Below are 26,969 nucleotides of genomic sequence, written 5' to 3'. Positions count from 1 at the left end.
GTGTGAAATATATTAAAGACGAACATAACTGTTCAGTTCTGGTATGCAGAGAAGGGTTGCAAAAAGAGGAAGTATGTCTGGGGGTACAAATGACAAAGGACTGCAGGTTGACTGATAGGTGACGTGACGCCAAACTCCACCTGTTAATATCAGTTGTGTATATATGCTGGAGTCAGGAAATGTATGTTAGTAGCGAACCTCTTGAATGCAATTCTTGTATTGCATTGGGGTAACGTAACCCAGAGCTCTGTCATTGAATAATTAATTTGTATCTAATAAATTACTAATATTTTTGGCATTGAAGAAAACCCTCTCCAGACCTTTTCTTATTGAACACGCATGGAATTGACTTGATATTCCAACAATTAACCGTTTAAAAAAATATTCTAATTTCATATGCATTTTTACATGAGATGCCACAAACTTTAAACAGCTTATACTGGACTGGAAATTACAATATTACAACTAATGAAGTTTCACAAGTAGGTTTTCTGATTTTAAATGTTTTGATGTTGGTTTCAGGCAACATTTTATAATCATTTATAATGAATTAATATTAATGTAATTATTTTATAACCATTCAATAATTAGCATTTTTATTTATTTTTAGTGACAAATAATACACATATTTGATGAAATGGATTTTTTTAGCGTGGGTGTGTGTTTTTTTATATAGGAATATGTAAGTAATATGTAGTAAAATTGTTAGTTTTATTTTTATACTTTTCTTAAATGTAGTATTTATGTCCGTCATTTTTTTAATTTCTTTTTTATACATCCATATAGTGTGGATACATTTTTATTTTGCTTGTGAGTAAACAAAAATAATTATTTTTATTAATAATTAATATAAACCCAAATTATTAGAAAAAAAATTGTTATTCACGTAACAAAAATAATTGTAGCTTTTTGGCTTTGTCATCTCTATAACAACTATGAACTGAGTCTATGACTGTGGACACTATACCCATACACAGTTCTGTCCAAACAGCTTCCAAAAGATTATTTTCATCATAGGTGCCCTTTAACTCAAGTCAACAAATAAAATCTTATTGTAAAGAGTGAGTCAAATCAATCAGACTACTGAAAGAAACTGTATTTCTACATCAACACACAATGATCAGTAAAGCCCTTTAAAAGGACAGGAGAAAGGTCATTAGTGAATGTGTGTTACCTGGCATGCTGATGTCTGTGTAACTGGGTCTTTTGTCTGCAAGTGAGGAGAGAGGCTTTGCGGCAGCCATGGAGCCAGTGATGGAGTGTCTCTGCACACAAATAAAATACACAACAGTTAACAATCAGTTCCAAAATATCAGCTTACACACACACAGCTTCAGTGTGATTGGTGCCGATTCAGGTGAGACTGGATAGTGAAAGGAGTCATAAAAAGAGAACTATCCACAGCACTACTGAGATGGATTCATATCACCATTTCATTTCAGAGCGCCACATGCTTTCTTCTGCACTTGGGAGAAAATAAGTCTCTGCATCTGATCCCTGTAAAAGGTCTCTTTCCCTTCATGACTTCTGCTGGACGCCTGAATCTCGGCCAGTTTCAGTTAAACCCCTTGAACAGCAACTCGATTTGGACATCAATCAAACTCCTCTCAGGAGAATAAGACTTTAGATCTATTTCCTTTTTTGTCTGCTGTCCTTGCTTCACCTCCATAATGTCTGGACAATCCCATCCTTATATAACCTTAGTGCTGAACATTTTTAAGAGTGTCACTTTGATAGATGCAGTCAATTTTGAGAAGCGTTTGTATCCGCCGAGTGTTAAAATGTGCTAAAAAAAGTGTCTGCTACTGTTGCAGCCACTATGGTAAATAAAGAGCGTTTCCAATTTGAGTAGATACACTGTAAAAAATTCTGTTTATTTAGTTGATGTATGTTGTAATTCATGGGTGTTTTTCATAGATTTATGGTTATAAGTTGTATTATGTGACATTGATCTCTGCTTTAAAAATTCAAAACTGTAGTTTATCAAAGTGACTTTTATAGACATTTTAGTAGTTTAAAAAACATATTGCATAATATAATATAATATAATATAATATAATATAATATAATATAATATAATATAATATAATATAATATAATATAATCATACTGTACAGTTTTACACTGTACTGTACAATGTAAAATTATTGACAGTTTATTACCTGACTTTTGTACTGTAACATTGTGAAAATTGTTAACTTGTGGAATTCTTATAGTGCATAGTGTATTGTATAGTTGTGTATTGTTAACTGTGTAGCTGTTGTCTTTTAAATCGCTGTCAACTTTTAAATGACATTGTTATTGATGAATGGACATGAAGAGTTTTGAAAGAACAGTTATACACAGACACACATCTAAAATGCCCAAATGAACGGGTCAAATTTACCCTTTATGCTTTTATTTACCTCTGTCTCCAAGCCACTACAGTAGTCTACTAGCTTGTGAAATTAAAATAGAACTGATTAGGAAATGCCTTGTGTGACTAGCAGCTTAAACCAGACAGTGTAAAAAAGCAGTGATTAACAGCAATTTGCTGTTGTGTTAAAATAAATAAATAAATAATTAAATAAATAAATAAATAAAAATAAAACTCCTTTTTAGTAGCCAGAAAAGGATATGATGAGAAACTAAACACTTCCCTTTATTTGTGTTCTCTGTTAGCCTTCAGTAAGAAAGCAATCTTACCATGTTTTGATAGCACTAACTGTTTAAACAAGTTCTTTTGATTAGCACTTTTCAAACACTTTTCCTGAACTGGAAATTACAATGTTACAACTTACACTAATAAAGTTTTAAATAGAGTGTTAGGTGCTCCGTGATGAGTAAAACACACGCACGTATGCCAACACACACATTTTACAGTTTCTTATTAAATAAATTACAGACTTATGTTTTTAGGAAGCATTTTTTTGTCATTTTGCCTTTATTTGAGAGGACAGTAGAATGACTGTAAGTGAAGTGGGAGAAAGAGGGGGACAAGATCGGGAAAATTCCACAAGCTGGGATTTGAACTTAAGACGCCTGAAGCACAGTTGCACTATATGTTGGCTCTATAACTACTTTGCTATTGCATCAACCTTCCATTATTTTACTATCAGGTTAATGATACTGTCTATGGTGACATGGTGGCTCAGCAGTTAGGACTGTCGCCTCACAGCAAGAAGGTCGCTGGTTCGAGTTCCAGCTGGGCCAGTTAGCATTTCTGTGGGGAGTTTACATGTTCTCCCCGTGTTTACGTGTGTTTCCCCTGGGTGCTCCAGTTTCCTCTACAGTCTAAAGACATTTGCTATAGGTGAATTGGGATTAACTATTGGCCATAGTATATGAGTGTGTGTGAATGAGATATCATATCGGACTTTCCCATAACTGGGTTGCGGCTGTAAGTGCATTCGCTGCGTAAAACATATGCTGGAATAGTTGGCGGTTAAATCCACTGTGGCAACCCCTGATAAATAAGGGACTAAGCCATGGGAAAATGAATGAATGATGCTGTCTATGGCCTAACTCTACCCCACCAATCCTCTCAGAAACATCTGAAAACCATTAGATTCTAATAAAAAATTGTTCTAGCCAGTTTATAAGACTTTTTAATTAGAATGGATAGTAACAGTAAAATGTCCCCACTAGTGCGTCATGTTAATATTTCACTATGGCACGTTATCACTGAGCGGTAAAATTCGGAAGCAAGTGCCACTTTTAAATACACAGCCGAGACAATAGATCGTAATACTATATACAGTACATATATAATAACGAGCTATGGTCTACCAAAGCTTGTCGTCGTCTTTATGGACAGCCACAAAACCAAGAAGAAGAGCGCAATTTACCCTGAGCCCTGTTGTTGTTTACAAGGCTTTCTAAAGCGCCAATGTTTCACTTTGTTGTGAGCTTGCGGCACATCTATATTTGAAATAAAGAACCTCTTGAGCTTATGATAATTACGTGCTCGTGATTACAGAAGTGATTCTGACATCCGATCCTTTCAGAAATAGACAAATGCAATAGTGAAGCACGAAAAAACAAAAAAGAAGAACCCCCGCTCAAAAAAAAAAAATAAAAAAAATACAAAGGAGCAAATGATTGCTTCTGCAACCTTAAACATGAACAAACTGCCATGTTTAACTTTTATCATCAACTTTTGGACAATTATGAACCCCGAATAACGGAATTACTCTCAAACAGAGGTTACATGTTCTGGTAAAGACTAAAGATGCAGAGGTTTGCACTGACTGGGCTATATGTTGCGTGTTGTTTTTTAACTTAAATAAGGACTGAATGTATGCTGTGTGCAGTTTTTCTGTAATTTGTTACATATCAAAGACTGTAAGGGGCTGTATGTGTTGTATTACAGACGTTACAGTAGGCTATAAGGTCAATGATCTGCAGTTATTATCAAATCATGTTCTTAGAAAGAATAGTAATAAACATTTATACACAAGTATTTATGTGCATAAAGCCTCTGTTTTGTGAGCAGTGCTCCTCATATGATATGTAAATGACCAACAGAGCGATGTCGACTGAAACTTTGTTGTACACCACACCCACTAAAAGGGTACTATTGGTGGAATGCAAGCTGATAAAGATGACCCATACCGTCCCGTACCACTCAGTGGAAACAGGCCATAAGGGTACCTAGAGCAACAGTACTGTACCAACCTACTGGAGTTAGACTTACTGCTGAATGCTGTTGGTTTACAGAGAGTCTTTGCTAGCGAGTGCAACAAGCCAGCAGAACGACAACACAGGAAGCAGCATTTTTAACTACACAGGCAAAATACAAAACCAAAATAATAATATGACGACGTGCAGCAATGAACACTGAACAAAAATTACATAGACCTCCCTTTTTATAGATTAATTTTTTTAATATATTTTGCCCTTATTTAAGAGGACAGTAGAATGACAATAAGGCCCAATCCCAGTTCTATTTTTGTACCCCTACCCCATACCCTTGGCCCTTAAAACCGAGTGTGAAAAAGAAGGGCTTCAAAATTTACCCCTAAGAATTAGGATAGCACTACATCACCTGCACACCTCATCATGTGTCATCGCGATCTCTTGCTTTATATGTGATCAGCTGATCGCGAATGCTGTAGTTATTTCAGCAACAACATCATGTTATCCTAACAATATAATGTGGCAATAAAATAGTAACTGTACTGTGCATTTACACAGTGGCCTTATTCATCTGTGTAAACACACCAAAATCAACATTAACATTATAGCAGACACTGTAAAATGCGAGGATTGGGATTGGGCCTGGGGATTGGGCCTAAGTGGAGTTGAAGAAAGAGGGGGACACTATCAGAAAAGTTTTACGAACTTGGGACGCCCAGAGAGCTGTTGCACTATATGTCAGATCTATAATCACTTTGCTGTCGCACTAACCTTCTATTATTTTTATATTAGGTTAATGATACTATCTATGGCCTCTATTCTATTGACAAACAGCCACTTGCCAAAAAGCAAGACTGCGATCTGCTGGATGTCCTCTATTTGTTCCTTTTGATGAACCCAAAACTCAGTTTCACATCCAGCCTGAATCAAAAGTCACGACTGCGAAAGAAATAAAAAGCTGAAGGAAACCAAAGTAGCCCACAATGGAAATTCCTTAGTCCTCGTGAATGAGCTGGAGCTGTGAGAACTGTCAAGAGGCCGGGATGAGGAGGAAGTGCTGCTATCTCAACAGCTTCCTAGGTTCAACAGGCAGGAAGACCACCAGAACGCTACTGTTTGACCTTCGGTGTGAAAATAACTCTCTCTACAGCGCTGTATCATGAGTATTTAGTGAGCACGTTTACATGCACACCAAAAATCAGCTCACTGAATTGAAGCATTTTTCCATTTGACATGCAAACTGATAACCTGGCAATGGAAGTAAATCATGTTTAAGACTGTATTAATAAATCTGGAAGTGATCTAATCATCTGTGCATCTACCTTCAAGTCATTTGTTATGTCAGGTGTCATGTACAGTAAACCATTTAAAACTAAAGAGCATTTCTGCCTGTCAGGAGGGCACATATGGGTCATATATTATCCTCTTGCGATGTAGCGTTATGACTGTAGCACTTCTGCTGCACAAGAAAGGAACACATTTTTAAAATTCTTTGGATCGAAAAGCTTCCTTAACGCCAAACGTTTGCTCTGTCTGCGTGCACACAAATTCTGCACTAACAACTTGTTCCTGTCACGTATCACACATGTGGACTTTAATAAAACAACAAAAAGTAGGGTAATGTGTTTATATGCTTGACCAAATCAATGTGAGGGGCGACAAAAATCAAGCTGCTATGGTCAATTTATGACCTAATAAACAACAGGCAAATGCGTTTACATGACCTTATTATTTGTCAGCCTAACCTGAAGTCAGGTTAAAGTGATAGTTTAGCCAAAAACAATGAAAATTCTGCCATTATTTACTCACCCTAGACCAGTTCCAAACAGGTTTATGCTTTAATATTCTGCTAAACACAAAACAAGATATTTTGAAGAATGCTGCAAATCTGTAACCATTGACATCTATAGTGCACAGCTCCTATGGAAGTCAATGGTTACAGTTTCCAACATTCTTAATACACATTCTTAATACACACTAATACGTTTAGGTTTTAAAACACATACGTTACCACTACAGTTACCACTTCTCCACACTATCCTAAAAACTCAGAAGAGGCTGTTTTCGTTTTAAAATGCTGCTGCTCCGTGTAAGTTTGGATGGGGAAAACTGCGACATTCGAAAACGGAGGCATGGTTGCAGTAGATTTTGCCTTTCTGATTGGGGCTTTTTTCTCTATATTAAGTAGCCTACACAAAGTTTAGGCTTGCATCCTTTCCTTATAAGTTCAGACTTTGCAAGTTTGATAAGGAAAACAAACTCCCGAGGACACGTCGGGTAAATCTTCAAAGAGAACAGTGTATTTTATAATGTCATTCACATCACCCTGGCTATGTTAATTCACTAGCTTAACAATAAAATTAAAACATGATTTAAGGCCTATTTTCATTTTGATATTAACTTAAAAGACACTAAAAATGTTGAGCATTATATAGCTACATATTTATAGGACTGTCATCTTCACTGTATGCATATTTTTAACAAATCGGAGCCTATGACATTACTGCCTCCAATCATTTTCGGTGAAAAATATAAAACATCCTCTCTTTTGCTGAATATCAGTTTTCATAATCAATAATGGCCATTATAATAGTATAATGTACAATAAGTTTATACATGATTGGAAATAAAGGCAAGCAATCAGTCAAATGTGCAGAGTCAGTTTACGTGGTTACATAAATTAATATATTAACTTTTCTTTGCGCTCAGCCAAACCACATTGCCTGAGAACAATTGAGCAAAAGAGCAAAGTCAGGAAATATGTTGTTAGATGTAGACAACAAGATGAATTAAATATCACGTTTAACAAATATAGTGAGATTAGATTCAGCGGTAGATACTTGATGCACTGTCCAACATGCGCTGCTCTCATCTGGGGTTCTGTGCACAAAGCATCCGCTGACTCCTTAAGAGCTCAAAGACGTGCATATGCTGCAGCGCATGCCAGAGTGATGTGCGTTTTTAGCGGTACAGTGTGGAGGAAGATATTTTCTGAAACGCCAGATGAAACACCAGTGTGGACGTGGATCGTTTTCATTCTAAACGCCATGTAAAACTAAAATATATTAGTGTAAGCAGACCTTTATTTAGTATGTTCTATAAATTATGTGTTCTTATATAATATATTCTTATATATTACAAATATCCTTAATATATCTTCCTTTGTTTTCAATAGAATTAAAAAAACTAATTTGGAACAAGTCCAGACTGAGTAAATGATGACAGATTTTTTTCATTTTTGGGTAAACTATCCCTTTAAGAAGGTGCCTGTAAATGTAGTTCATGTGTGACTGTGATTTACCTGTATGGGTGAGACGGCAGCAGCAGGTGGGGTTTTCATTGGGCTGGGACTCAGAGGTGTTCTGGGTAAAGGGGCTGTAGGTGTTGTGCTTGTGACGGTGACAGCAGCAGCGGCTGCTGCAGCAGCGGCGGCGGCAGCGACAGCAGTAGCGTTAGCTCCAGGACCTGTGGCCACACCAGAACAGAGCAAATCAACTTTTTAACACAGTAAAGGTTAATGTAGATCACAGTTTGATAATAGTGAGGTACCCTGTGAGGCACTGTCGAAGCTCTTGATGAGAGTTTTAACGGTGGGCGATGGTTCGGAGGATGTGGACGGTCGTCGACTCAATCCCATACCCTGCCGGAGCGCAGCTAGATCCCTCTCCACAGCGTTCATGTAGTTATACACACGACCACGCTCTTCATCTTGCCTTCGACAAAGAACAGTTTTATATTTGTTAGGAAAGTTTTAATTCAGTTTAAATAATTACACCATGGCTCAAAAATGTATATTTCTTCCCCTACAATAATGTAAGATTCTCAGTGTATAAGACTTTTTTCTTTCAGACGAAAACAGTCGGGAGTATTTTACAGCTTTTTATTCGGATCTTTCATAATGTATAATAGTGTTCGTCGTAAAGTGAACAGCCAGGGTAAAATTTAAATCTACTCCGACTGTGTTTGTCTGATAGAAGTGATATACACAGAGGGTGCAGTAAGGGTGAGTAACTTATGTAAAATTATGTAAATTATGAGTGAAATATTCCATTAAGATACGTATTGTGAAGACAACATCAATAGTAGTTGATTCTGATGCACAGAAACGAACTGCAAATCTTTGAAATTGAAACTACATTTGGTAAAGTTATAGCAATGTGTTTTTTAAAAATAACTGTGTACTGTGACCATTTGATGCAATGAATAAATTTAAACCTTTTGAATGTGAAAATTGTAAATGACAGTATTTTGTTTTCTAAAATAATAGTATACTGTGTGCACATAAATTGAGTTTTTGGGAAAAGCTTATAGTCAGTAAGTCACAAAAAAAATAATTCATTTGACATTTACTTTTTTGCACTGAGGAAATAACTGAGACACAGTCCCTGAAAGCAGCAATTGACAAATGACCAGCAAATACCAAACTAAAAAAAAAATTATATTATTTAAATAATTATGAATGTAAAAATCAAACAGTTTTCCAAACTGATCTTTTAACGCAACATTTGATAGATTTCATCATAACCCATTTAAAATACAGCTACTTTTTGGCTCCTCACAGCTGACTCAAATGATGAAATGTCACTGTTATACAGTTTAAAATTGAGGCACATTTGAACATTATAGTTTTTTGTTTACAGAGTATTTACTCATCTCCAGCATAAAGCCATTAACATAATCTCAAACACAGGTGCTATATATTATATAGGTATACATCCACGCTAAAATATCAAGGTGAAAGTCATCATAGCTTACAAATAAAAAATGTGATGCCTTGCAATATCTTGATATTGTTATAACACTGCAAAGTCTAAAGCAATAAAAATGAGTAAAAACAAGTAACTGCACCACCAAAACTAAAGAACCATGTTGTGCATAACACCTCACAATGCATAGACAAGTTCACTTTTAACACTTACTTGCGGTTTTTAACTTCCTCTATTTCTTTGCCCAACTTCTCATTCTTCTCTTGGGCTTCTTGCAGGCGGCGCCGTAAGTCACCAATCTCCTCTTGAGCCTCTGATTTGATGTCATTAGCAATGACCACAGCAGTTTGCAGATCTGCCTGAAACTGACGCCACTCTGCAGACTCTTCCTGAACACACAAATGCACAGAGGTCCAAGTTCACTAAGAATAATCATAAGTGTGCAACAGATGATTAGTTAACCCAAAAATGAAGTCTTTGTTGTCAATTACTTACTCGCACAACGTTTCAATTCCGCATTAGATCATGGTGCACGTTAACTAAACGTATGTGTGTACCAAATGCGGGAAAGAAGACATACACTGTAAAAAATGCTGGGTTCCACACGATGGAATTGTGTTGGTAAAACAAAGTTATTAAGTTAACTAACTAGTGTTTACAAATTTCAGTGGATTGAACATAAAACAATTAAGTTGCCTTCAAAAAAAAACTCAAAACCTGTCTTGTTTAAGCTCATTTTATATAAGTAGCTTGAACAAACATTATTTTTTTGAGTGTTAAAAAGTAGTTTTTACAGTTTTATTGGTGCACAAAAGTGTTCTTGGAGCTTTGTATGACTACAGACGAACCACTAAAGCTCCAAGTAATGGGTTTGATTTCTCTTTTAGACTTTGAACATCTGTCTATTGAGGATGAGAGAGCTCTGATTTAATCTTAAATATTTTAATTTGTGTTCTGAAGATGAACGAAGGACTCGGGTGTTTGGAACAATATAAAGGTGAGCAATTAATAAAGAAAGCATTCAAATTAAGCATTTTTATGGATCTACAAGGGAATTCATTTCTGTACTTTAAAGTGAAATGGGAGAATGTAAGTGGTAATATCATCTCAACTGAGGATTGGGTAAATATATGTAATTTACAACTGTAATTTACGTTCTTCAGGTTGGAGAAAATTTTGTTGGAGAAAATTATTAGTTTTTTTTTCTTACACTAAAACAGAAAACTTCATTTCATGAGAACTCAAATTGTTGGAGACATTGCGAATTACAGGATGCTAACTGTTTTTACATATTTTGGAGGTGTCCTAATATATGAAGTTTTTGGAAATATCAACATAGCCTTTCAAAAATAACTTAAATATTTCAGTTGATTGCAGTTTTCAGGTACTTTATTTGGGAATGCTGTCAATGGATTCCTTGGAAAGAAAAAAACAAATATAAGGTCATTCTTGCGTCAAGTAAAAAGGCCATTACTAGATGCTGCTATAAACAAATGCAAAGATCAGATTGATGTCTTGACAAATTGTCACCTTAGAATTATAAGGTTCTATCTGACATTTATGTCAAAATTGAGTTATTTACATATTCTTATTAAACAACAGCTTATTTACATTATGGGATGTTTTTTTTAATAAGTTGTTTATATTTTAAGACTTTATAATAAAAAAAACAAATGTTACACACATGCTGTTTGCTATGGAATGCAAAAACTTTAAAGCTCAATGTCTCAAAATCATTCAGAACGCAGATAGAACCTTATAATTCCAAAGTGACTAAATATATTCATTATGGAGAAAACTACAAGCAAAAGATAAGTTCAAAAGATACATTTGTTGACTTTTGGTTCAAATTGATTTAGTACATAACTTACATTCAACCTAATGTCCTTTTATTATAGAACTTTAAGATGTATTTTTACTGTAAATATTGCTTCCACTCCCTCCTTTCTTTTGTAAATAGTTTTGGCATAAATAATGTAAGATAATGCAAAGGGCTATGCTGTTCTGTTACTGTCATGAAGAAAATTGTGTTTCCTCTTTGATCCCTGATTATGGAATTTAAAGAGCACCTATGAGGAAATTGAACTTTTAAAAGCTGTTAGGACAAAACTGCGTGTAGGTATAATGATATAAACCCACCAATTCTTCTTTTTACAATTTCGTGATAATAAAATAGGACCCAAATACCAGTGATTTTGAGGCCCACCACAGTGCAGTGCAGTGCAGTTTCCCCCACCCACTCAAAAGGGCTAAAATAGGTGCCCTTTAAATTGCAAAAGCTGGAAAAGTGAAAAATTTCTACTGTTGCTGTGAATTGTATCTCTTTGCAATAAATAAATTTAAAAACTAATCCTTTAACCTGTTTAAACCATTAGTGGCCAATTCTACAGCATAATTATTATGGAAATTCTGGAAATGAATGGGTTAAGTTAAACGACAATTAAAAACCAAAAAAGGCTTGTGAATGTTCATTAACAAAGTATGTTATGCAAGCAGATAGAAAATAAAATGCTGTTTGCTTGTTTATCCTGACATCACACTGAGAGGTTGAGGACAGCCTTTGAAAAGGACGACCATTTGTGAATGCCAGGTCCTCTGATGACCGCATGAACTGCTGCCCCTGCCCTCACTCACCCGGAGTCTGCGGTGCAGGATCTTTATCTCTCTCTCCATGTCATGCTTCTGATCCTGAAGCTTTTTCATCGAATCTGCCAGGAAACCGGAAAGAGGGTGAGTGATTGAGCATGTGAACTGAGGACAAACAGGGATTATGTGGAAAAACTTCACTGTAGCAACAGTGATTATATAATAAAAGCATTCTGTATGATGAATCTCACTGTAAATGTCAAAGCATAAAGCTAACTACCAAGTAATAATATAAATTATCAAGCCACTAATGTTTGTTATCTGCAGAAGCCAAAAGTTGAGCCTTAATGTTCTTACATGACTGGCACCACCATGTGGTAATGCGAGGCAGATACACCAATATTAGCCTCTTTAAATGTTCAAAAAAAGTATGTGCCTTGCACATATTCAGGTTTATTTTATCTGATGCAAGCAAATGCTGATGACAGTGCCTCTACATTTCTAAATGACTTCTGTTTTCTATAAACTTTATAAACAAAGTTTATATAAACAAATATACTTATATATTTATAAAATAAGTGTCAATTTTTTAGACTCTATAAAGTCATTATTTTATCATTTTAGATCAAAGATGCCCAAAGCAGGGCCCACAAGCCAAAGTTGGCCCATTGTAACCTTTGATTTGGCCCACCATCCCATCTGAGAGGAGAGTGAGAATGATGGAGAGGGTTGGGGCAAATGCTTTTAACACAGACATCGCCATTTCTTATTTGATGTAACCTTTATTGTGTTGTTTTATTGCTAAGTCGCAAAAAAAGCTAAGTGAAATCAAACATTTCAATTAAATGTAAATTAATCTGATTTTTTCAAATTTAAATACTGCGCTCAATGGATAGACTATGGAAAAGCCATCGGTGAGCAAATCAAGGCAAAAACTAGTTTAATTATGAAATAAATGGGATTGTGTTTGTTTTTACTGTAATACATTTATTATTAAAAAAATATCAGTTCATATAAAGCAATGTTTGTTTAAATATTATTAAATAAATAAATAATATTAAAGGAAATTACTCATGGCAACTATATTTAGCTTCGGCCCACTAGCCTCAATCAAGTTTGGGTTTTGACCCTTCATAAAAAAAAAATAAAAAAAAAGTTTAGGCACCCCGTTTTATATTTACCTGCCCCAGAATAAACGTACTTTAAAATTAAAAATAAATTTAGCTGCTTAACGTGATTTAGGAATACAGTTATCACCTTACTCTACACATTTTTGAACTCTTTTTAACCAAATACACATAAATCAACTCAATTACTTATTAGAATAAACTCCAGTCAAGTGTTCAAGTCCTCCTAGGAAGCTGTATTTTTGAGTCTGCAACTTGAAATTGTATGTTGTCACTTGTTTACCACTCATAATTACAACTTTGTGGTGGCGTTCGTGTGCTTTCAACTCATAAATACTATCTGTTTGACATGACTTGAACACATCGTTCATCTTCAGACACACTTAATCATTTCAAACAGCTGTGATAGTGCAGAGTTTAAACTGAACTTTGCACCAAACTTAATTTCCCAGAACAGAACTGGGCATACCAAACCCAAGTATAAATTACAGTGTCAAAACTAGACATGACATGATGCTGTAGCGCGATAAAATGCTATTTTTCTTATGTTGAAATGAGTTTTTGTCCAAGCCTTCCACTGCAGAGACACACAGTTTCTATTTTCTATTTCTTTATTGCATCTGGACCATCAGCATAAACTACTATGATAATGATCATCTTGGGTGATGATTACGTGCTTTATCCAGTGTTAAATGTTACCAGTGTGAAATTGAACACAGGTTTAGGTGACATGTATAGCCATACTGAAAGTGGCAGTAGATACTGTAGTTTACCTCAGATCTTGAAAATAAAACATGAAAATTAGAACTGTGACTCAAACCACAAATAGACAACAAGTTCATACTTTAAATGTTAATGATGTTTAATATTCATTAATTCATTATAAGCCTGTCCATGGAAGTGCAAGCCACTTTTGCACTTCTGAATGGCTCAAGTATTTAAATGTTTCTGCCATTTCACATCTGGTGCAGACAGCTGTATTGCTTTTCACCAGAATCTCATTGTTACGTGTTGTTATGCTGGGTTCAAGCCAAATGCTCTTGTTTACTCGCAGAATATATATATATATATATATATATATATATATATATATATATATATATATATATATATATATATATATATATACATATATACATATAAATATACATATATACATATATATATATATATATATATATATATATATATATATATACATATATACTCACAAAATTATCGATTAAATGCTTATAATAAACCATTGTTTGTTTACCTTCAAGCTCTGCTTGACACGTGTGCACGTGAAGTGCAGGAGTGCTCCGGGGAGTGCCAGCACACACACATATCAAGCACATCTCGACATGTGAAAGTGTTCCTCCATATGTTTTCATCGAAGTTGTTCACAATACTTATCCATCCACAGAATTTGTAATGTTGTCAAATGTGTAAACATTTAGCCGTGGTTAGTGCTTCTGCCTTTGAATGTCTCTGGGATAAGCTGCATGAATGCTAAAGCTTTAAATAAAAGTGGAACCATCAAGCTAGATCCCTATTAGGTTTACAAAAACAATTGCGGTCGTTTGGAACTCATTTCTGCTTAATAATAGCAGAATTTAGTCATTTTAGAAATTTCTGAATATTAACTGGTATCACTGTGTGAAAGGGGCTTGTGTCATGTCATACATTTGTGCAAGATACAAAATAGGAATGGCTGCAGAGTTTAGCTCATTTAGTCAAATAATAATAAAGGGTACACATAAACATTAAATACATTGAAATCCCAGGCAGGTGTGTTTGATAAAGAATGAAGGACAGTGTTCCTCCAAGGCTAACGTTTCCCATGCCTATTCTAGAATATCTATAATTTGAATGTGCAAATCAAACTCTTTCAAACCCACTCTCCAGGTCGCTGATGATGAGGTTGTCATGAAGTTTGACGGCTCGGTGCTGCTCCACTTCATCCTCCAACTCAAAGATGGTCTCTTTCATATCTCCGATCTCAGTCTCTTTCTCCTGCAGGTCCTCCCGTTGCTTCTCTATAGCCCTCTTTTGCTCAGCCAGCTCTTTTTGCACTACACTCTGGAAGTCCCTGTACTCTGCATCCAGCTAGACCAACACAAAAGTACAGAACGACTAAATATTACCTCAAGCTCTTAATGCATCTCGAATCAAATGAACAAGTGCTTGTACTTACCTTGTTGAGTGTGTCCTGCAGACATGCAACCTCAGAGCGAGCATGGCCCAGGTCATCCTGTAGTTTGGAGGCTTTGGCTTCAGCTTCCTCTTTGTCCAGCCTCACCCCCTCCAGGAGCTGGTGGATGTCACTCTTATCTCCAGCATTGTGGATGGAATAGAGTTCTGCAACCTTTTGTCTCTCCTGCTCGAGTAAGACCCGACAGCGACTCAGCTCAGCCTGGTCGTTGTTGACCGCAGCTTTACACTCCTCCAGCACTGCCGCCATGCTGGCTCGCTCTTGCCTTTCCACGTCCAGAAGTCGCTCCATGTGATGGTTGCGCTCCTTCAGTGCTGCGATCACATTTTGAGCCTCAGCGTTGTCCTGTTCGGCCATCTTTAGAGTGTTACTCAGATGCTGCTGCACGCCTAACAGCTGCTCACGCTCAAAGCGGGCGTTTTCCGCAAGCTCAACGTAGCGCTGCTCCAGCTCCATGTATCGGCCACTCTTGATGTCTTCATCTACCGAGTAGGCAACACCATGCTCATCCAGGAGTGAGCGAAAGTACTCTATTTGACGACCACAGTGCTCTAGCTTGTCACTCTGTTGACACAGAGAGTCCATAAGCAGGACCTTTTCTTCTCCCAGGCGTTCATTTTCGCCGTTTAGCTCCTGTGTGATCTGCTGTAAGTCAGCCAGTTCCTGTAGAGTGGCTTGGAGCTCTTCTGATGTGCTGTGTTGGTTCTCCTCCATCTGATGAATGCGCTCTGTCAGGCACGCCACGGACACCTCACTGGTGTTGCCACTGCTTCCTTTACGAGAGGAACTGCGGCAGGCCGGAGGGCCACCTTCAGACTCAGAGGATGATGAAGAACCGCAGCCTGAAGGAGCATCCAAGGCATCATCACTGGAGGTCACTGCTTGGTAGACCTCACTGGACTCGCTGTCTAAGTTGTCCGTTGAGCCACTTCGCTGGCCTCCTGTCAGGAGGTCCTCCATAGAGCCTGGTGCCGATCCCTCAACGGAGGAGGCCACCGTGGCGCAGTCTCCATGAGCTCCAGCACCTCCAGAGGAGAGTTCAGGACTGGTGGAGGGAAAGCCAAAGGTCTTATCAGCCCCGTCCAGTCTCTGCTCTAGGGAAAAGCCCAGAGCATTGAGGCGGTCCTTCAGCATGCGGTTTTCATTTTTGAGCAGGTTAAGCTCTCCACGGATGGCCTGATTCTGCTCCTGCAAGAGCAGTAATGTTGACTCCACATCCGCAGCTGTGATCACTGCAGCCGCCTCTCTCTCAGGTGGCCTCTCTTCCTCCTCATCTTCCTACAAATATCATCAGATTTTAGGGAGTCTAAAGTCTTTACAATAAGTTCTTTCACAATACAGATGCAACAACACTACACACATGTACTTAAATTACCAAATCTAACTATCTACATCAGAGATCGGAGTTCAGCTGCAACGTTGACCTAACTCACCTGTCTTTAATTGCCAACTGATCCTTAAGATCTTACTTATTTGGTTTAGTTGTGTTTGATCAGGGTTGGAGCTGAACTGCAGGTAGGTAGATCTCTAAGAACAGGATTAGGCACTCCGATCTACATCCTAATTTTCCCAAAAAAGATTATATATATTTGATAAAACCCTAAAGATGTGTGTTATCCAGGTCACTATGAAAGCCTATTTCCACCTCAGAGTAACTAAAAGGTATGACTTTAAATTAGTGCTGGGTAATTAATTGAAAAGTAATTGAAATCGACAATGAGAACCTATAAACGATCAAATTTTTCATGTCACGTGACCCTGCTCTGTTAAAGGCTAAGGCTGATTTCTACTTCTGCGGGCACTTTGGAGCTGCATCTGATCTCTGGACAAGCAGGACAATGGACTCATTTTCGAGTCTTAAATAATAATTGTTAATTTAATTATTTAAAAAAATTATTGTTCATTAATCGTAATCAGATTAAATTGGTCAGTTAATCGAGATTTTGATTTTAGGCCAAATGGCCCAGCCCTACTTTTAATCTCAAATTGTGACTATATCTTATGACTCCATATGTATATATTGCAATGTGATTTGATCCTTATCTCATAAATAACAGTAGGGCTATTGGCTATACATCTAATAACTGTAATTTTATATCTCGTTGCGAAATATCGTTTTCACAATTGCCTATTATTTTTAAACTGAGGTGGAAACAGGTGGGGAATGGAACAAAGAATGAATTGGATTTCTCAATTTATTTTTTTCTCTGTGACTTATGATTTTTTTAAATTTTTTTAAATATATTTTAGTATATTTATTTTGTAGAATTGCGTAAAGGGATAAATTATTTTTCTATATTGCTACTGCATTGAATAGTCTACAATGCCACAGGACATTATAAAATAAACATTTTACCTTCGTTGTGAGACTGCAGTCTGAATTTAATGTAATGGGATGACAAGATTGAGTACCAAAATAAAAAGTCTGCAGATAATACATTGACTAGTTTACAGCGTTTTCTTGGTTGCTACATGTCTGTAACTCAAAAATTATCTGCATTTGCATATTCTTCTATTCATATATTTTATCTACATTGCATATTCATATTGCAATTAAACAGTATTTTACATTTCCTGTTTTGTTCATTATGATATAACATAAAACTTTTAAAAATGATCATGTAGGAATATGGTAGTTATTTCTAACCTCAGGCAGTCCCAGCTGAACCCTCATGTCCCTCAGCTCACCCCTGAGCTGCAAGATTTCCACGTCTTTGCTTTTGGCCAGACCTAACAGATTTTTCACTTTGGCCTCCAGGGCCACTTTATCGCTTAACTGTCCGTCAGACTTTGATTTGCTCATGCGGCTCTCCGAGTCCGAGGTCTGGGCCAGTGCACGGGAATGCTTGGGCTGAGCTCTATCTGAAGCACCAGTGGACGACTGCTTTTTACTGCTGGAGTTTCTAGAGTTTCTTAAACGCTCTCGTGAGGAATTCGACTCCTTGGAGGTCATGGATGTTGTCCGTTTGCCAGAAGGACCTTGGGAAGACATAATGACAAATACCAGTGCACAACTGTCAAATTACACTTGTAGTGAGTCCATTTTGCCATCAAGGGTCACATAATATTTGGCCAGAACTTTTGCTGTATGTAAAGGGGCTTGCTTTAGAATCAGTAAATGCCTACAAGACACCTCCTTGATTTTACTGAAAAATAATGGTAAAGAAATTAAAACTGAGATTTACAGATTTTTTGTATTGTTTTTTCACTGTAATACATGCTGCTTTTTATGAAAAATAAGTTCTGTCCTATCGTGTAACACTTTACTTGGAGAAGGTGTTCATAAGATTGTTGTGAAACCTTTCTAAATACATGATCAAGATAACCTACCTTGTTATAAATCTGTCATAAACATGATTGTCATGAGGTCATTATAATTGTATCCTTCATTTTATTATTATTGCAGAGAGATTAATATTTTCCTTGACCTAAACTACAGTGGTACAAATTGAGTTATGGTCATCATTAAATTAAATATCCTTTAATATTAATGACACTGTTATAAAATTATTTGACAATGTAATGACAGAGAAATTTTCATGAAACAACAAATGACAATTAATGACAGTGGTCACAAACATGCATTAATGGTTCTTTGTATTAATGACATGTCATGTGTCACGTCATGACTATAAAGGTGTTGTAACACTTCCATGAACACTTCTTCAAGAAGTGTTACTTTTAATTAAACAAAACACAGAAGAATATTATGACGTACATATTAAATACATTTAAATGTAGATTAAAATGTGTGAATACTCTAGTATTTGGTTATCGATTGTTTGTTGAAAGGTTTAAATACCTGAGGTGGTTTTGGTCTTGGTGTCAGGGTTATTAGTGTTTGTTCCACAAGATGTTGAGTGAGTAGACGTTGACTTCTTGCCCTTGGCAACACTGTTGTTTGTGCCTGCACTGCTACCAGCCATAGCAGCTAGAAGATCATCATTGCTTTTCACCTGTAGATCGAAAACCAACCATTCACCAAAAAGAATCAATAACAGAGTGAGTCAGAGGCTAGTTTAAGTGAGTAAGAGTGTGATGTTACCTTGGAGAGAGGAGCTGATGTAGGGCTCTTAACAGTGTTTTTGCCAGCACAGTTTCCGGCCGTCACTGAGTCACCTTTACCTCCTCCACTTGCTGCCTTATTCCCCACTGGCCTGCCTGCTTTCTTCATACTGTGCTCCCTCCTGATGATGCATCTACCCCTCAGTCTGAGCAGCGACACAGAGAACAAGGGTAACAGGTTAGTTTAAAATTACAAAAAAAAAAAAAATGACTGGATGAGTAACCATCCTGAAAATCAAAACAAAAGAAGACTAGAAATAAAAGACTAAAATCCCTGACCATTTGACAAGCAGAGTCAGTGGAGTAGTTTAGTTTTTAAAACAAATCAGTCTTGCCAAAAAAAAAACCAACACAATTAAAGCTAGTAACTGTGTTATGATGGATCAAGAAGACTCTTAAAAATAAATAACAGAGCATTCACACATGAAATTATATTACAACAGGAAAATGTTATACACATTTTACTCTTGTTAAAAAATGTGTATATATTTAAAAGATCCAAATTACCTTCCACGAATAAGTAACCATTTGTTGAAAATGTATAAATGCTTATCAATATGTTAATAATGTTCAATAAACATTTTCAATAAATCAATATACACGCAACAAACAATAATATGCTTTTTGTTACATGTTTATATTTATTTTATCATATTCTGCAATAATTTGGGGATTTTCAAACAGGACTGTTTGCGTTTGATTTCTAATCTTTTACTGAATGTGTAAATGTGAACTTACATAAACACATTATTACATTTTTATTGTGAAACATTGCATAAAATATCAATAAGCATGTATCAAACATGAATAAAGAAAATAATGCTGTGTTATGCTGATACTTTGATGTAATGTTTTCAAACGTATTTATAATAGTGATTTGTATATGTATAATGCAAACTGACTACAACATTCGGCAGGGACTCGGAAAAATATTTCTTGTTAAACATTGTAGAAAAATTCTGTTTAGAAAACAATTATCTCAAAGGTTTGGCTGAATATTATATTAGATTACTTTTTAAAAAAAGTGATAAACATGCTGCATTTATAAGGGATTACTTGACTTAACTTAAAAATTTAGTCGCCCAGTTGCCTTAATTTCATTTTCATGTTAAGTTAACAGTTTCACGTTACAATGTTCACTTACTAAACTACTCGCTTTTTGCAATATATATGAACACATTTATAGCAAAAGTACGTATTTTTCCAAACATATTCTCAATCTTGTTGCTGAACACTGTACATATACATAATATGCATACATAATACCGTAAATATACATCTAATACAAACAAATGCTTGTATTAAGTACATTTTTGACAATATATTCAATTTATATGTTTTATGCTGTTCAAAAGAACACAACGTCAATGTCTTTTCACTTCCACCAGGTGGCAGAAGGCACTAAACTAACAGCTAAAGAGCACTTGCACTGCTAGGTTAAAGGCTGAAAGCACAGATCACATCTTTCCCAAGGCTAGTTGATCAGAAACAGCCTTTTGGCAGATCCAGCCAGACGCTGACTGTCAAACTATCTCTAATGACAGGGATGGGCTTCACATGTGTCGCTGGTGCAGTAAAGTCCTGAAGAGCAGGCGTATCAGCAGAGCTTGTCATCAGCCGTGCGTGAGACTTCAAGAGTTCACATTGTGAGTCTGCAGTTCTCTACTGTGTATATACTGCTAAAAAACAGAGCCTTAAAAGGCAGCAAAGTCCTGGATGAGTTCGAGACGGGATCAACATAACAATACCAGACTGCCCATCTGCACAGCAGGAAAACCTTCAACTTGCTTTATCACTTCATTTTTATAGAAGAACTCCAACTGAAGGGTGAAAGCATGATCTCAGACTCCTGCGGTTCAAAGAAACAGATTGCCAGTAATGAGAGGGCAACAAGCTAGGCTAATTATTCTGGGCATTATACGCTAATAGTGGCTGGAGATCAGAGCTATTTGATCCTATTGTGGAAAAAAAAAAGCATCTGAAGAGCATTAATGGAGCCTCGTTATATCACTATTTGGCTTCAAAGCAAAACCACACCACAAACAAACCGCTCGCATAGGTCACAGCGCAACGCAAATAAAAATTAAAAGAAAAGTTCAACTATAAATTATGTCGATTCTAAATTAAATGATTGCAGAATTCCCATTTTCAGGTGACTTATCACTTTAATACAATCATGTCTAAATTATCCAACTCATTATAAGAGACCACAGGGTACAAAAGTGGAAAAACTGCTCGAGTTCTGCACTTCAGCCAGCAGTTTCCGAGATATTTTGGAAAGATAGCATAAAATTTTTTAACCCAGAGCTCTGCACTTGTTTTTGCACGGTGCAGATCTTTCCAGATCGTTCATTTAATGGATCCCCATTGTCCTCTTGAGTCTGATCACACCGAGGCAAAGAGCCCGTTCCTCCTGTCTCTCAATGGAAGAGAAAATAAGGCCTAATACCTTACAGCTGTTGCGAGGCAGGGGGTGGGGGTCTGTGGGAGAACGTTTGCTCATTTCCAATTTACAGACCCCCCAATGGAAAAAGGCTTCAGCGCACATTCCCTTAAAGGGAGAGGTTTGAAGTGCAACTCCATGATGGATTTTTTTTTCTCAGAACCATCCTGAACGAAATGCTGCGTCAGTCTTCCAGAAATCAAAATGAAGTCTTTCAAGTAAACTGCTTGCATGTATAAAAACCTTACTGTTAAAAACTAAGTTAAAAAAATGCCAAACATGCAGAAAAAGTACATTTCAACATTTAACACGTCAAAATATAAGTTAACATACAGGTGTGTGTCATATTTATCATCTTTAAATATTGTAATTGTTGTTGCAACATTGCGCAAGCAGCTAACATTGGCTGTTTCTCAATATGCATTCTTCTTGTGTCCTCGTGTTTTCGTGTAACATCATCATTAACCTCCAAAGATCAGTTCGAAAACTCAAGACCGCAATAACAGAGGACGCGTACAAAATTTCCGGATGTGTTTATGGTATCAAGGATGCATCGATGTAGACTTGAACACAAAACTCACTCGAGAAGTCCCAGAAGACATTGCAGGCTGATTCTGAATAAAGGAGGTGGAAGGTGCAGCATTTTAAACCCATTTATTATTTAAGTTCAGAAAGATAACTTATTTATCTCAGGAGTTTCACTAAATGACACGGTGAAAGTAAAGCTTAACATGAAAATCTTAATAAAGGCATTAACACATTAAGGGTGTTTATTTGCTGAAATTCCTATTAAATCTGTTTTATTTGTATTGTGCAAAGTATATCTGTAAGGTGTTAGTGCATGTTATATATATTGAAAAGGGGAAAACAATAAATCGTTGCATGAATGCAGTTAAATAATTTTCAGATTAAAACACGTGAAGGTCATGTGACCATCAAGAAGAATGCTGCATCTAATTTCTCACAGAAGGCGTTCTGTGTTTTCGCAGTCTCTTGAGTTCATTCTTCCAAGGTAACCTGTCAAGAACGGTCTCCACGAGAACACAAGTCTGTTTTTTGCATTCTTGGAATTGAGAAACAGCCATTATCTATTATGTCAAACACTTTGTGAAAAAAAAAAAGTTGAGTCTAAATGTTCCTCCATGACGAAGCCAATAAAAATAGTTGAGGTAGAATAATTAAATCAAAAATAAAAACTAATAATTAAATAATGTCAGCACCAGTGGTGTAGTGGTTAGTGCGTCGACACATGCAATCCGGTGCTCATGGTGACCCGAGTTCGATTCCACCTCACGGTCCTGTGTTCGATGATTCTTCCCCTCTGTCTCTGCTCCCTATGCTTTCCGGTCAGTTCTCTCTACTTTCCTATCCAATAAAGTGAAACCCCCTTAAAAATTCTTTTAAAAAAATAAAAAATAATGATAATTAAACAATATCATATAAGTATGTAGTTTTTCCAAATTTCAGTGTTAGTGTCCTCTTAAATGTGGCATTTGTTTTACACAGAGGTTTAACAAGCAAAAAGTTAGTATTGCGTGAGGTACATTTACCCATTATCTCTTTTTAATGTTTTGCCAATAAAAATAGTTCCCAGCATGGTCAACACAGATCATTTGTGCACCTGAGGTAACACAACATGTTGTTTCTTTCTTGAATTAATCTGTTATGAAAAAGTGATGAGTCAGTGATTCAGTGATCCATTCTTTAAGAAAGGCACCTGCTTCATTTCTAAAAGTATCAGTTCAGTTCAGCTGTTAATGAATATTCTGAATGAATCACTCATAAAGAGAGGCACTATCCCTCACCTACTAGTGGTTTTAATTATTTATTAATGAATGAAATAAACAAGCCAATCTACCAGATTTATAAAAAAAAAAAAAAAAAAATTACACTCAAAAAAACAAAAACAAAAAACATTATGAATAGACATGTGGTACAAGTAAATTGAATATGCTTAAGTGAATGTGTGTGAATGCAAGAGTGTATGGGTGTTTCCCAGGGTTGGGTTTCAGCTAGAAGGGCATCCACTGCATAAAACATATGCGGGACAAGTTGGCGGTTCATTCCGCTGTGGTGATCCTTGATTAATAAAGGGACTAAGCCGAAAAGAAAATGAATAAATGATTGAATGAATAAAAAGACATTCCATTCCACATGCATTTAAACTAAAATACAAACAAATCATCTCCAACATTTAAGTGTAGAATTATGATACTGACCAGCCATGACACATGACCCGTTACACCCTCAACATGACAACAAGACTAAGCACTATTCTCACACCCAATATACACTTCAGAATAGCAGAATCCCTCCCAATCTTCAGGCACTGACTTGGAACTTACTCCTTTTAACATTACTCCTTTTCCCAGCAAATATAATAAAACTAATGCACTTTTTACAGACCAGCTAAAATGTGATGTGGTGCTTTAAAGACTAATATTTTTTTTTAAGATTTGGACTTGAAGCTATATCAGAATGTTTGTTGGTATTTATTGCAATAGTAATATCCAATAGTAATAGTAATATAATTTAATTCGTATGTATCCACAGAGAGACAAAAAAGTACTTTATCTTCAAAGAAAAAATATATCTATAAATTATTATTATTTTCTTTTTTACAAATAAACAAAACATTTGTTTCATTGCTAGAGGACGCCAATGCAAATAAACTCCACATAAAAATATGTTTTGTTTTTTAAATGTTTTTGTTGGCTAAAAATGATGTCTCAGTGTGAAAGGAAAAACAAAATATAGAGAAAAAGTATATAAAAATAACCCAGAAAATGCATTTGTTTGCACTAATACGTTACTAGAATTAGTTTTGGTCTAAATAACAGTTAATCCAAATTGCTGCAAAATAGGTGCCGTTCATAATATTTGCATTCTCTGGCCAAAAATAAATAAATAAACAAATAAAAATAAAAACTCTCCCGACTTATTTTAAAGATACAGATTATACTGCATGTTAGCTTCCTTGTTTAGAATTTAATTCAATTTGTGTATGGAGTAGATAATATATTTTGTAGAAACTTTGCAGGTCGAGAGCTGTAGTTACATTGCTAACTACACAAGTTTGTGATGCTGTTTGCAAATGTTCATTTTAGAACTATAGATTCAGAAAACACAGACTCGCAAAACCAAAATTGATAACAAAAGATGCAACCGAAATGGCTTTTGGGAAATACACCTAAGATTCGTTATTTCATGACCACGGTAGTGTTGTGGCGATACTGGAATTCTTTACCAATCTGTACTAAATTTTAAAAGCTAAAATTTTTTCAGTTCACTGAACTCCGCTGTTTACACAGATACAGGGACACTGGAGCTTTTTAAAGTCACGTCGATTAGCTGTTTTTTCTATAAGCTGACATACGAGCGATCCACTGATGATGAATCGTGGCTTTAAAGGGCTTCAATGTTCCTGTATCTGTAGTTACACTTAGTAAACAGCGGTGAGTTTGGTGAATAAATGACCTTCACCAATTGCAGCCATTTCTGTTGAGCATATGAACACACAGCAAATCAGTGCTGTTTAAGAACGTGCTAAACAACACTCAAATGTTTGCAGGAAACACACGTTTTTAAAATTTCAGTATCGACTGGTACCGAATTCTAGTATCGTGACAACCCTAGACCACAGTGGCTAAAATAAATCTCTTTTGCAAAAAAAGTAATGCCATAACACTGTGCAATATAAGTAAAAACTACAAACTCTAATCTCATCCCAAGATAACAGCGTCAGCTAAATGTCTGACTAAAAATGTCAAGCGAAAAATGAAACCAGTATTAGTATTATGAGTAAGTACAGTGTGGCTCCTGGATTTAACCTCAAGCTGACCTCCGCTATAGAGTGAGCATAAAGACCTGCTGACGGAGACTCAACACTAACACAAACCCTCAAATATGAGTCATGGGAGAGACGTTAGCTTACATACAGAGAAACAGATGCACACTTTCACACTCCCCTGCAGAGTGCATCACATACTGATAGCAAAATACATCTATTACCTAGTAGGCCAAGGCTTCAAGGCCTGAATAAAATAAAGGGAAGCATATGTGGAGCTGGAGATTTTTTCCAATGCTCTCTTTACCTCTTGACCTTACGAAAAGTTTGCTGTCAGGAACGTGCAGGATGAGGTCACATTATGAGGTGTGTGCTGCATGTGAAACGCTTGCACGTGATTTATTACTACAGTGAGGTCATCATAACACTGTGGACCCTTGCTTGTTAAAAAAAAAGACACATGTGACATGAACTTTCAGTATAAGAATGAGGCCTGAATTTTTTATAATATAAAACATGATTGAATTAGTTCTCTAAAGCCATTCATTCATCTCATCTCAAACGAAAGCTTGCCAATCAAAAACCGTAGCCTACATAAGGTACAATTAGGGCTGGGCGATATGGTAAAAATGTAATTTTGATAATTATTTTTCATATTAAGCGATAAAGATATATATTTCGATATGAGTTGTTAATGTTTTCAGATTTAAAAGAGTACCCCAACAATGACTGAAACCACAAAAATTAGAGGGTCCATTAAATGGCATAACATATTTTCAACCTAAAAATTTTTAAAGGCTGAAAATTCGGTACATGTAATTATTGTAATAAACTAATAAGTTATAAAGAGGAGTGTCGCAAATAACATGACAAAGCATTTGGGTTGGTTCACATACGAATATCGAATGAAAAGAATAGCTTATTAAGTTCATTGTGCATCTCGCAGATGCAACCAACAAGAGTTGTGCATTTTAGTTTAACTTTTTTAGCGTGATGAGCAGCTCGGTGTTAGTTTTATTTCAATACCTTGAGATGAAACTAAACAGCGCATTCTCTCCGCCTCCTCATTCATAAACAGCGGGCCGGGCTGCTGAAGCACGAAGAAAAGATGGCTTTACACTCCGTCATTCATAATCTTAGCTGTTGTTTTGCAGTTGAAAGAATATATAAAGTAGAATGTTCTTTTAAAAGTCCCGATATGTTTAATCTTTGGCTTTTGCAAAATTCTTGTCATTTCTCTTCTACAAATTGAATTTTTTTTAAATCTGCTTGATTCTTTTAAAACTGAAAGCAGCGGCCGTCAATTGGTGTTTTTCCATAACAAACACCTTTGTGTATGTTTTATCTTATGTGTATAGTCTTTAGTCATGTGTTTTTAGTCATTTTATTCTATTCAAAGCAGCATTCAGACATGAATTTATCCTCGAAAACGTGGCATGAGAGA

At 36.1% G+C, this 26,969-nt stretch overlaps 1 protein-coding gene across 3 annotated transcripts in view; it reads right to left on the bottom strand.

Moving 5' to 3' along the window:
• Positions 1-26,969, bottom strand: part of specc1la (sperm antigen with calponin homology and coiled-coil domains 1-like a) — a 62,538-nt gene that overhangs the window by 23,604 nt on the left and 11,965 nt on the right. For all 3 annotated transcript variants that reach the window (XR_012383756.1, XM_005167177.5, NM_001039816.1), the window contains 10 exon segments: positions 19,276-19,441; positions 19,033-19,186; positions 17,878-18,209; positions 15,213-16,508; positions 14,917-15,124; positions 11,958-12,031; positions 9,537-9,712; positions 8,167-8,330; positions 7,919-8,082; positions 1,175-1,265 (listed from right to left, as the gene is read on the bottom strand). Coding sequence is in view for 2 of the 3 variants with exons in the window: in XM_005167177.5 (XP_005167234.1) it covers positions 1,175-1,265; positions 7,919-8,082; positions 8,167-8,330; positions 9,537-9,712; positions 11,958-12,031; positions 14,917-15,124; positions 15,213-16,508; positions 17,878-18,209; positions 19,033-19,186; positions 19,276-19,404 (2,788 nt within the window). In the remaining variant the exon portion in view is untranslated.

This window comes from Danio rerio, chromosome 8 (genome assembly GCF_049306965.1).
Source record: "Danio rerio strain Tuebingen ecotype United States chromosome 8, GRCz12tu, whole genome shotgun sequence".
In the NCBI taxonomy this organism is placed as follows: domain Eukaryota; kingdom Metazoa; phylum Chordata; class Actinopteri; order Cypriniformes; family Danionidae; genus Danio; species Danio rerio.
This window is presented reverse-complemented; position numbering and strand designations above follow the sequence as displayed.